The sequence below is a fragment of the Ceratotherium simum genome, chromosome 36 (assembly GCF_057802395.1).
Source record: "Ceratotherium simum simum isolate JZ-2026a chromosome 36, ASM5780239v1, whole genome shotgun sequence".
NCBI classification, from domain to species: Eukaryota; Metazoa; Chordata; class Mammalia; order Perissodactyla; family Rhinocerotidae; genus Ceratotherium; species Ceratotherium simum.
The window spans coordinates 26,113,277-26,126,433 of NC_141935.1; the positions used below are offsets into that span (position 1 = coordinate 26,113,277).

Below are 13,157 nucleotides of genomic sequence, written 5' to 3' on the forward strand. Positions count from 1 at the left end.
TTTTCTCTTGGAAGAGAAAGTAGAAAAAAAAAAATCCCATTTTCCCTTGTAGGGAGCCAACAGAAAATCAGGCAGGCCTGAGAAATGGAAAATGATGGATGTAACTTTGAAAGACTGAAAGAGAATTGATTAAAACCAATTTTAATTTCATATACAGTACATGTTTTGTAATTTTAGATCGGCACACTTACATGCTATTTGTCTGCATATTTTGAGTGAAGTCCAGACTGATTTTTTAGAAATTCTCCAAGGATAAATGAATGGACCTTCAATTAAATTGCACAAATAAAACTGATTTGTCAAACCTCATAAATTTGATCACTTATAGAGCATGGTGATAGCATTTGTAGGGATCAGTAAGAGGTCCTTGAAAGAAATGAAAGATGGGAGTAAATGGCCCCCGAAATGATAGTTCCCAGTTTTTGAGATAGGTTATTTTGAGCATGAAAAATATCCTTTGGGGTAGATAGCACAAAGCTCTTGAGCTCATGAGAGTGCACTCGCTGGAAAAAATGTGTAATAGGCTCATTGTTCCATATGTTCAAGGAAAGTGGCCCAGCCCGCTGCTAGGAAACTGGAGTGCAAGAGAGCAGTGGGCTGCGGCCTTGAACAGAGCGGAGGGGGGGCTCTGGGGGCAGTGCAGGGGGAGTGGGGACAGCGCCCGCTCTGCGAAGAGTGAATAGGCGATGGAAGTCGCTCCTGCTGCACAAAGGACACCAATCACACTATCACACTGCCCTTCAGAATTAGGGAGGAACAAATCTGCTCTCACTAATGGAAAATCTCACGATAATGTCCTCCCAAAGTAGGATAAATCGGGTTCAACACTCGTAAAAGCATCTGCCAACTATTTGTTAGCATCATCTTTCTAGAGTAATAGGTGAAAGGACCTTAAGAACTCTCCTCTACCTTTCAACTTCCTTACATTGAAAAGTAATTGCTGTTATTTATTAAGAGCCTACTGTGGACCAAGCAACGTGCTCGTCCTTCTGATCTTCACAGCCACGGTGAGGTAGTGGTCCTACCTTCTATACAAGGAGGCTGAGGAGGAGACTTATGTGACTTGCCCACTCCCTGGCACAGCTAGGGTTCAGACTCAGGCCTTAGGTTCATTTATTTTATTTTTCTTACAATTTACGGAACAAGCATTTGAGTCAGCTTGAACCCAGATTTGCCTGGTTAGAATGGTCTAGATTGTTACTACGCTATGGAGGACTGAGCAGTCTTTCCAGCTACACCAGTCTGCCTTCCTACTACATGAATCTATCAAGATTTTTTTTGTTACAAGTGACAGAAGTCCAACTCAGACTGTCTGAGCACAAAGGGAGTTTGCTGCCAACATAACTGCACAGCCAGGGACAGATCTGATGTGACAGAATTCAGGGGTACAGTCCGGGTCATCAGATTGGTCTCTATCTCTGTCTCTCAGCCTTTCCCTCCTTCTCTCCCTGGATCTGCTTCTCTCTGCTGTGCTCACCCCTCTACACTGTCCTCACTCTTTCCCACACAGGCAGTCGTGCTCACAATGTGGGAGAGAAGATGACTTCCAGCGGCCCCCAGTCCACACTCTGCTAGCTCCACAATGAAAGAAAAGGCTCTGTTCCCTCTAGCCTCAAATTTAAAAGTATGTATTTTGGATAGACTTCTTTGGCCTCTTTGGGTCTCATGCCCACCCCTGCCTGGACTGAGGGAGATGATGCGCCAGCAGCCCTACCAGTAACACAATTTTGAAACGGGATAGAAGTTATTCAAAAGGTTGGAGGGTGGGTGGATGATGGACAAACCAGAAGAAGAGATGTCTTCTGTACTGTACTATTCCACTCAGCAATAGTCTCATAAAATTTCAGAAAGAAAGAGATTCAAAGCTGGTAAAGAGAATCCAGAGGCTGATGAATAAAAGACTGTGACACGGGAGAGAAAGAAGCAGCAGTCCCGCACCATTAGAGTTATGTGTTAGGAATGAAGTTCTGCAAGAGCAGGTTCTGAGAATTTCACAGGGAGCAGCAGGACCCACTCAGGCCAGAACACAAGCCAGCTGCTTGGGAAGAAGTCTGATGGCTGTAAGAGGAAAAGATGGGTCAGGAGGCTGGTGAGGCCCTACCTGTGGCAGAGAAGTTGTGTAAAGACCTGGTGTACCTGATGACAATGTGTGACACATTCTGTGAAGGTTCTTCAGTCGTGGTGTACATCACCTGTTTCTGGCTGTAGACACTAAGGAACATAGCCAGGAGGCTGCATTCATTTTGGAAATGCTACGGGAAGAGGAGACCTTGATTTCAGCAAGGTGTTTGATGATGTCTCCTGGTACATTTCCTACGGTGGGCTAGTAAGGTTTACTTATACCTTCTAAAATGCTATTTCTGAACTGTAGTCATTAACAGATTGATAGACCCCTTTGGGGAAATACATAATGGTATGCCTCAGAGCTCCAGTTTTTTGGTCCTAAATCAACATTTTTATCAAAGACTTAATGAGATGAATATACAGAAGTTATGTGTATCAAATTTGCAAGGGATGCAAAACTGAGAATAATAATTAATACTTTGGGGGACTAAACCAAACTTCAAAATTATCTCCTTAATTAGAAACATTTGGTCAATACTAACAAGATGAACTTAAAGAGGGACACATGGAAAAGTCTGCATTTGTGATTAAAAATTCAATAAGATGCTGGATAATTTTTCTAGTATTTTGTAGTGGATTATTTTTGATTGCCCCACTAGCATTAATTCCTCCGTTCTCTTTCTTAATAGAACCTCAAATGTCCTAGCTGTGTAATTTGTATGTGCCCAACCGGAGGAGAGTCCATGATTAGCTTATGCTAGAGAATCACATTTCCCTGGTCACTGACTGAAGTGAGACCAGTTAGAGCCAATGATGGTCCAATCGTGGACTTTTACTTGAGATATTAAGAAAGCAGACTTCTCCTTTCCTGTTGCTGGTGATTGAGGAAGCGTGTGGCCACAGGACATGCAGGCTGTTAGGTCTCTTGGGACCACAAAGAGAGAGAATGGAGACCAAAACCAGGAAGCAGAGGTGAGAAATGCAGAGAGATCCTGGTCACATTATTCAAGTATGCCTGAGACCAAATTTACCCCCTTACTGTTGAGTTACATAAACACTTAGGCTGATACATTTCATTTTTTGTCAGCTGGTTTGAATTGGATTTCTTAGTTTATACAACATAAAGAATCCTAGCTGATATCTATATGGGCATTGAGGGAGACTAGTGCAGGGGAGTGGCCAAGAAAGCTAATACAGTCTTAGGCTGCATTATTGTATCAACATCAAGGGCTTGGATACATGCATCGATTGCACAGTATCTAGACAGTTTCTAGCTGAGAACGACCAGGACGAGAAGAATCTTGTTATATGAGAAATGGCTGATGAGAAATGGAGGTGTTGTATCACAAGATGAAAAGACTTTATGAAGGAAGGGAGACCTGCTGTAAGTTTTCAAATCTTTAAAGGGCTGTAGTGTAGGAATGGAGTAGACTCTTCCTCATGACTAGAGGAGGAGGAACGAGGATGTATGACTTGGAATTGGAGGAAGACACATTTCATGCCAGGATATTAGGAAGAGCAGTTTATAACAATTCAGGTGCCCAATAATGGAGTTCATTCAATTTTGAAAAGTAGTAAATTCCCCAATTTTGGCAGTGTTTGTTATACAACCGGTGACCGTCTGTTGGAATTTTATCAAAATAATTCCTTTATTGGGTGGGAGGGTCGTCCAAAGAAGTTCTAATGTCCCTTCTGGCTGAGATTCTGAGTTTCAAAATCCTCCAAGACCTCTTCAGTTTCAGTCACAAATAAAGTACAAAAACAAACCAACTCAACTCTAATTCTCTGTTGCCTCAATTATCATTAAGTCATGGATGATACATACCCTTTCCTTCCTCTGCCTGGTTCTAAGAGAACATTTTGAGGAATAAGTATAGCTTTGATAGCTTGTAATTTTTTTCTGTAACTTAGTAGGTGGTGGAATAAGATAATATGTGATATATATGTGAGATATATATATATCACAAAGTGATATCCCTTATATATGTGTGTATCCATACATGTAGATGTGTATACATGCATGTGTATGTATACATGTGTACATGTATATGTGTATGTACACATTCGTATATATTTGAAAAGTACATATTTCTGATCAGTTGCATTGTGTCTTGTTTTTTAATTGAAATAGTTGCTAACCTCTAGAAAGTAGGAGATTTTTACACTTTAAAAAATGTCTAGATTTCCAGCTTTGCTTGGGAAATCGGAAGTCCTAGTGACAGTGATCCTTAGCCCCAAAGCAGCAGGAGCCGGGCGAGGTAGCAGTGGCCTTTTTAAACCTGGCGTGTGCTCTGTCAGTTGCCATGGTCCCCCCCCCACTCTCCCCAGCTTCACTCATGCGCATCCTCCCCATCCCAGTGGGCTGGTAAGTGTGTGACCTCTGCCCTAAATGTTGCTTTCTTCCCCACTAGCACTCTGACGGCAGTTATCACAGCAGCTGTTGTGAAGTGGAGAGTATTAAGACGTGGAGGCATTCTGCTTCTCAAATCCAAAGAACGCGAGGAGAGGAAGAAAGCAGACGCTTCATTCTCACTCATAAATCTTCTATGACAATATAATGTTTTAATTTAAAACATTAAGGTAAAATGTGGAATTATTCACTCTTAGAGATGAATGAGTAGAATATAGAGTCTGCAGATTTATAGAAATATAACAGGTAAAAGATGAGTACCTTTTCTCTTGAGTTCCCCTATCACCAGTGTCTAATTAATATGACCAGCATCTGCTGTTCTTCAGGGCATCCAGTGCAAGCTCCTGACTCCATTCCCATCAAGTAGTGTTTCCCAAAGCACGTTCCCTGGGGATAGTTGTTCCGTTGATGTGATATGAAAAAGGATCCCGGTCAAATGAGTTCGGAAAACGCTACGTTAAATAAAATGGCTTCAGGTCAATTTGCTGAAAATTAATTACCAATAGCCGATTCATCAAAAGCCTGTTCACCAAATAACAATTCCATGAAAGACTTATTTGCCAGATATGCCGAATTTACCAGTGGTGATTTAGCGGCTTTTTCAGAAATGTTCAATCTGGATTACTGATATTGGAATATTAACTAAACTCAATATTAATTAATATTGAGATGCTTCCTGAGGTATCGGTTAAAAAAAATCCTGAAAATTATGGAAGGCTGGCAAAACAGAATTCAGTATTATTTGAAAAATTCCTATTTGAAATATGATTTTTCTATCTAAAGGTTTGGTGTTTCATATGTTACAGAATTGTTTCAGCTATATTTGATTTGTATACTTGTGAAATGTCATTTCTTTTTTTAAAATTGAAGCATTTTTAACATTCTTTCCACAATTCTTAAATAGCTTATTAGCCTTAATTTGTATTTCTGTCAATTTAGAATTTAGATTTAGATTAATTTAAAATTCTGATATCTTTGGGATGCTTTGAATTTATATTTAATTTAAAGATTTAATTGCTAGAAATACTAAATTAAGGTTGATAGGCCACTGGAGGAATTGCAGAAAAGAAAAACTTAAAATACTTGACATTTTGGGCCGGCCCCGTGGCTTGGTGGTTGGGTGTGCGCGCTCCGCTGCCGGCGGCCCGGGTTCGGATCCCGGGTGCGCACCGACGCGCCACTCCTCCGGCCATGCTGGGGCTGCATCCCACATGCAGCAACTAGAAGGATGTGCAGCTATAACAAACAACTATCTACTGGGGCTTTGGGGAAAAAATAAATAAAATCTTTAAAAAAAAAAAAATTAAAAAAAAAAAAACAAAAACTTGACATTTTAAACAAAGTTAAAAATGGCGTTCAGACACATCCAAAAGGAACCAGAGGCAGCCTATACAATCTCATTTGTGGAAAATTATCTATTTATATTCAATTATGTTTTACTAACTTTTTTGCATGTTTAATATTCTTTTGCCACTTGCACATTCCTGTCAAAGTTTTGAAAACATTCTCATTACAAGCACTAAATCTCGAAGGCAAAAAATGACTGTTGGTATATTTATTAAAATCACAAGTAGTTCATCAAATTGATCTTTCAGTGAATTGACCGACCAGCTTTCAAATGAAGTTAAACTGGATTCCCTCTGCAGAACTCTCAGAGTTGTTAGTAAACTAATGTACATTTTGAATCTCCAAAAGAGGCATTTAGAATAAGACGACATTTCCCAAACTCAAGTGTCTGTAAAAGTTGTGGACCATGGAGGGGTTGATTTCACACAGTACACTTTGGGGACAGCCAATCGGGTGTCAAAGGTTGGGCTTCCTTTGGTGCTTTTGGGCTCTGTATTAACAAGTCTTGTTAATTAGATTTGAAAACTTTTTCTGTCTCACCCCTCCCCACTTTCAGGCCTGCTTCTTAGCAGCAACTTTGAAAAACATTTCTGTTTTCAGTACTTCCAATAGTTATTTTTATACCTCTAAGTAACATCTTGATATTTATGTGTCTTATGTAGCAACTAAAGGAATTATCTACTCCTAGCTATGAAAAAAATAAAGATCTAGCTTATACTATCCTCTTTTCTCTATCCCTCATTTCCCTTTTAATTAAAAAGTGATAATGATTATTTAATTCTTTGAAAGGCTACCTGCGAAACTTCAAACAATATACTGGAATTTCCATTTCCTGTTCCATCAAATTTAGGCAGTGTCCCTAGACTTCCCACTATGTTAGATGTAGATTTAGTTCTCTCGTTCTTGATGGAGAATTAGAATATAAAATTCTCAACTCAAAATCATTTTCAATGACAGTTTTAAAGCCTGTTACTCTGTTTCCTAAGATCTTTATTTCTGAGGCTAGTTGGATTTGGGTTCCTTTGTCCATCACACATTTCATCTTTCTGTAGATTTTTAGGCTCTGCTCTGCTCTTTGATGTTCTGAGCGTTCACATTGATGTGTCCAGGCATGGGCATTTTTCCATTCATGTGAGACCCTTTCATTTTAAAGACTCTCATCTTCCTTTATCTCTGGGAAAATTTTTCTTTATTTTTTCCTTTTTGATTTCATTTCCTCCATTTTCTCTGTTCTTTCATTCTGAAAGTTCTGGTACAGATGTTAAGCTTCTATGTTTTCAATGTCTTGGGCCTTTTGCTTTATGTTCTGCGAGTTATCCTTGACTTCATATCTTCCAGACCTTTAATATAATTTTTATATCTCAGCAAATGTTTGTTTTTTAAATTTACAAGAACTCTTTCTTTTTCTTGAATTGTTCATTTTTTATATCTCCCTATCCTTATGTTTTGGACACAACATCTTCTCAAATCTCTGTAAGGATAATTGATCTTTTGAAAAATCCTCTTCCATTTTCTGAATGATCTCAGTTTCCTTCAAGTTCATTTTTTTTCCTGATTTTTCTTACTGTAAAGTTTTCTTGAAATTTAGATGTTTCTTGGTTGTCCATACATATTTTTTAACAACTTTATTGAGATATAAGTCATATCCATATAATTTACCCATTTAAAGTTCACAATTCAGTGGCTTTCAGTGTATTCACAGAGTTGTGCATCTATCACCACAATCAATTTTAGAACATTTTTATTATCTCCCCCTAAGAAAACTCCATGCTCCTTAGCTGTTATTCCCTAATCTTCTCATCCACCCCCATTGCCCCCCCGTCCATTCATATTTGAAAATAAGGGATTACAAAAGCTGGCTTGTTGCTCTGGGGTTTCAAAATGGAAGTCCGTAGGAAGACAATGGTTGGGAAGGAAGAGAAGGGGCAGAGGTTGAGATGGAGGAGAACCAAGTGGGAAAGCCAGAGGTGGGAACTGGGCCCTTGGAGAGCCCTGAGAGGGGCTGGTGTTGCAGATAAGCAGGGAGACCATTCCGTGTTAATCAACTTCACTTCTGTCTTCAGGATTCAGAGGACATTCCACCACCGGTGATGATGCGGTGCCTCTAGACTTCAGGTTTCCTGAGGGAGGGAGCGTGTCTGTCTTGTTCACGGCTCTATCTCCTACACCTCGCATACTGTTTAGCACACGGTAGATATTATATATTTGTAGAATAATTCATTGCCATATGTTTATATAATGCCTTACAATTTGCAAAGCACTTTTATATAGTTATCTCTTATCCAATTTGAGGTAGGCAGGTGTGCAAAAGTGGATTCACCATGGCGCTAATGAGGCTTAAACTGTAGGACCCCCCACTTGCATGAGCCTCTTCCAAAACCCTGTTCTCAATTCTGTATTTGTCAACTTTGCATTCTTTTTCTTAAAGAAAGCCTACAAAATTTTATTTTGTAGTGTCAAACATCAGAAAACCTGAACCTAGACCCATCCCTCTAGGTAATAGCGGAAGTTATTAGCCCTAATTTAGAGCTATAAAAGCTGTAGCTCAGAGAGTGGAGTGCCTTGCCCAATGTCACACATCTCGTCAGTGGCAGGACATTTCATACCTGAATGATTTCTCCCACTCCTCGTCCTCCTCACCCCCGCCCCCAAGAGGGAGGGACAGCTTCTGATTGATGCCTGTGCCCAGGACACCAGCCGTGGGGAGCAGTGCAGGACCCAGGCATTCTGCAAATACCTGTCAGCAAGGGCTGGGCCCGGGGCGACCCTAGTGATGACTGTAGGTGGGAGGTGTCTGTTCCCCTTAAGCTCACAGGCTGTCTTTCTGTCCAACACGAACCAAGCAAGGAAAGCCACACATTCCCCCTCTCCCCCACCTACACGTTTAAGTTTTAGGTATATCATAAGTATGCCTTTGGAAGTATTTTCTCTGAACAAAGAGAAACACTGAATCCTCCTTTCCACTTCTGCTTCTGAATGAGACTTTTAACCTCATGTTGTTTCATGGTCTTAAATAAAATGTGAGATCTAAGGGGAGTGAAAAAAAAAGTCAGATCATATTTTCAACTGCCAACTAATTTGGTGCTTCTCCCAGGTGGGAAGATCAGTGTCCACTCTGCGGAGGTGAAGTATGCATTCTGTTGTGCTGTGCCTCTTTCTTCTCTGAAAATTAACTTACCTTCCATGGTTTTCAACTTTTCAATGAAGTATATTTCATGCTTGCCTTTCCCCAGACACAAGTGTATGTGTTTTGAGTAGCAATCTGAGCTGGCGATGCCTGGAGAAGATGGTCTCAGTCTGTTGGAGGATTGAACTGAATTGCCTGGAGACAGACCGGAAGTCTCCTGATGTCTCAGGTCTGAGCCTCCAAAGGCCTACCAGTCCCCAGGCTAATGTGGAACCTGGCTTTGGGAGAAGTTTTGTTCTTACTAGGACTTCTTTATTCTGAAGTTATAGATCCAGTAGCAATTTAAGGGGACCAAATTCTCTTGGGGGTTACTGTGGTATAATCAAAAAGGCAAAGGTTACAGAGACTTGCTTCCTTCTCTGCTTTTTCCCTCCATGCCCACAGCCTCAGCCCCAACCCTAGCGGTACTGAGAGTCACCTAGACTTGGTGCTGACTGCCGCCTGTTATGGCATTAGAGTGCTTTCTTCCCATTTAGTAAACAGCCACTGCCCCAAACCCTCTGCCCAGCTCCTCAGGCTCCTCTCCTAGAACTTTCCCACCATCCAGGAACCAAAAAGAGTGGATGTACTACAGGAGACTTCTGGGGCCCTGCTCCACTGCTATGGCTGGCGTCTCTTCTGATTAGTCTGTCACTGTGCCATATTTCAGGTTATTAAATATTTTGAAAAATCACACCTACTCCTGACAAAGTCTGATCACTTGAGGGTGTTGAAATGGATAATAGGTTCCTGTTTGATGCACCAGTTCCTTGGCAAATCAGAAGCAAAGTTGTCCATTTAGGGATCGATTCTCAGGGCTCTTCTCAGGACATGCTTGCCTTTTGGCTTTGCTTTGTCCAGGTTTCATCGACACTGGTAACAATAAAGACACAAAATGAGGCGCTGGAGCCATCCCCGAGTCCAGGTCGGGACATCCCACGAGCACAGGACCAGTCCCCCCGGCCGGGAGTGAGTGAACACTCTCTGAGTTCCACTTCCTTATAAGAGCATGTGTGTGAACTGAAGAATGTATGCCACAAGCAGGGCCAGCTTTCGTCTGTCAGCAGCTTAAAATGTTTAGGACAGTCCACTGCCTGGAAATATGCACCATGCGAGGTGCTCAGCAACAGATGGAACGTGTAAAACCTGACTGACTCAGAGTGTTTGCGTCTTAGGTGGCCTTTGGTTGTGCCTGGAATTAACCTTCATAAACACACACTCCTCTCTCAAAAAGATGTCTTGCAAGAAAAGAATATTCCCCATGGCCAGCCCCAAACACTGTAGTGTGTCCGTGGCCAATCTAGGGCTGGGCAGAGGGTGGCAAGCCCAGTGGCTGCGAGAAGGGAGCATCAGGGATATGGATTCAGCCTTGTTGGAAGCCAGCCTCACTTTCTCCTCGGCTCAGCTTAAGCCAGGCTATCCTGGACTGAATCATAGCTTTGGCTTCATCCCATCTCATCTTCTTAAAGCTCTTGCTTCTGTTTATGTCTAACCCAAAGGGGGTTATCCTTGTCCCCTGACCACAGAAGTTAGTTTTAAATACTAAGCAAATTGGCTAGAATTTGTTTTTGCCAAAAGATATTTTCCCAGTGGCCTTTGAGACTCCTATGAGGGTTTGGCGGGAGCTGGGGCTCCTAGTTCTGGCAGGAAGAGGCCTGACCATGGGGGATCAGATGTTGTCCTACAAAGGCACTTCGTAGATGACCTGGAGGATCCAAACCATTGAAAACAGGGAGGTATCTCTGAACTAACAAGAATCCACCTACAGCTCTGGTCAGGGAGAGAGGAGAATGGAGCAGGTGAAGAACTGAAGTCTGTCAGTTCCCTCAAAGGTTAATTTAGGCATTAGTTCCCTTGATCTTGGTGCTGGGTGAGTCTGTGGGTCAAACTTGGTCTGTGGCATCCCCGCCCTCTTATTTGGTCCCATTCCTCTTTTATCCCTTCCCTGCCTCCCACCAGTGGTGGCTCCACTAGCCCCTCAGGGGCTCAAGGCCTCACTCTTATCTCCCTATAGCCCTTTCTAAACCCACTCTTACATCCTCTGTCCCACTGAGGTTTCTTCAATGGCAAGCTGGCTTTAAGCTGGCTTCCCAGGGACATCTGTATTTTAACAAGAATCAAAACCTTAAGCTAAACTCTTGAAGCTCTGGTGATCACACTGTAGTCACCAGGCACCAACCAGAGCAACCATCCATGGACCATCTTGGACCTTGAAATCCATGTTAATCTACCCATTTCTGCTTGAAACCCACACAGATTTTGACTTTTCTTGCCTCCCAAACTCTCAGAGCAGACTGGACATGACTTCAATGGCAAAGCAAGGTATAGCTGCCCTCTTGATTCCTGCCCACAAGCAGTATAAATGCTGACAAGCCACGTGGGCAGAGAGAGAGAGGAGATACCTTAGCCTCTTGAGTATTGTCGGATTGTTCAGTTGGACTCACTTCAGGGCACTGACATCTTTATTTTTTCTGAGGATGCCATATAATCCAGAGACTGCTTTGAAAGGCCTCCTGCCTTTCTAGATGGTTCTTGAGGTCTTCCCAGGGGTGGGGTGTTAAGAGTACCAAGCTTGTGCAGAATTAAGGCTATACCATGTGGTATCAACCATGGAACAATCTACAGTGAGGGAAGCTTGCAGGAAAAGGGAATTCCGTGTTCATTAGTCATCTTCTCTGTGCCAGGCACTGGCTAAAAAGCCTTAAACATCTTATCTCATTTGATCCTTACAATATCCTTGTTAATAGGTATTATTATCCCTATTTTACTGATGAGAAAACTGAAGCTCAGGAAAGTTAAGAAACTTGCCCCAGGAGCCAGGATTTGAACCCTAGACTATTCAACTCTGAGTCTCATACATTTTCTACCATGCCACTTTTGATGAAAGATGACAGAGTTTTTTTTAAATAAACGAATAGCTGCCCTCATTGATCTCTAAGCTCACCTTGTCACGTAGTTGAAAAGGCCCCCATCTCTATAATGTGGGATTTTCCCCAGAGACTCCCCATGTTCATTTGATGGATGGTCCCTCTACACCTGTGTGTGTGTGCTACCCACCAAATGCTACTGTCACTTAGTAGGAAAAAATATAACCCTGTGTTCTAAAAGATCTTGTCAATAGCCAAGACAGAGCCTGGGTCTAAATGACATTAGGATCTCCCTCTTTGGTCTCTCGCTGATAGGCTGAAATGGTGATTACTCAGTATGTTGCTGTGATCTTCTGAACTAGAAGATGGCTCCTTTGGGGCTACTCACACTGTGAAATGAGGTTGGCTAGGATGCCTATCGTAATTTGCTTCCTAAATTTTCAGCTTACCAGCCTGCCAGTGCCGTGTTCTTCTGAGGACATTAAAGATCCTGTGTCAGAGGACAGAAGTCCATTCGATTAAAGCCGTGTATGAGTCCTGGCAGCTAAAGGACAGAGAGGTTAGTGGGGGGCTGGGGCGCAGGAGCAGGCTTGGCCGAGCCCGTCCTCCTTCATAGGGGTGCAGTGAGCAGTTCTGATAGGATTCCCATGGGGTCAGCGTCTGAATGCTTGGCTGCCCTTCTAGATGGTTCTTACTCCCCGACGTGGTGACCAGAGTTGGCCGCTCCCAGAGGACTGTCAGCACGTCCATCCACAGCCCACGGAAGTGCAAGCACAGCCTTCCCCGGGCTGTGTGAGAGGTCAAAGAAATCATTTAAACGCATCAGAAATGTGGCTGAGGATGCCCGGGGCTCTGAAGAGCGTTCCTTTATGGGGACACTTGGCCATGTCAGGCAACTGGGACCACAGGCAGATTCAGGTCCAGAAATCCAGTGGCTTGACCCAATCCACTGCCTTCCCCTCTACTCTCATTTCCCCAAAGAGTATTAATAAGATGTTTAGGTGAAGAGAGGGCTTTTCAGTGAAAAAAGGGCTCTGTGATCCAAGTAATTTGAGAAACAGTGGGTTAAATGAGGTACCACAGGACGTCCCAGAGCCTTTACAGTACAGATCCTTCTGAAATAGAGAGTGCGGCTCTTTATGTGCTAGTGTTTCTAAACTTGGCGTAAGGCTTAGAAACGGTGTCAGAAGCTGGGCTGGGTCTAGGGGGAGGCAAGTGAGCTGTGTAGGGTGCGAGGTTTAAGGAGGCACTCACTCTCGGGGTGGCACATGTAGGACCCTGGTCAGAATGAACCTGCCTGGCA

General features: G+C 42.6%; 1 protein-coding gene across 6 annotated transcripts in view; it reads left to right on the forward strand.

The window, feature by feature from the left end:
• SMYD3 (SET and MYND domain containing 3) overlaps positions 1 to 13,157 on the forward strand; it is a 736,966-nt gene that overhangs the window by 608,066 nt on the left and 115,743 nt on the right. The window contains exon 12 of one of the 6 annotated variants that reach the window (XM_087424455.1): positions 4,476 to 4,629. The exons of the other annotated variants lie outside the window; for them this stretch is intronic. Within the exon in view, the coding sequence (XP_087280581.1) occupies positions 4,476 to 4,614 (139 nt within the window). The 3' untranslated portion in view covers positions 4,615 to 4,629. Of the gene's footprint in view, positions 1 to 4,475; positions 4,630 to 13,157 lie in introns of those variants that run through there. 6 annotated transcript variants of the gene reach the window in all.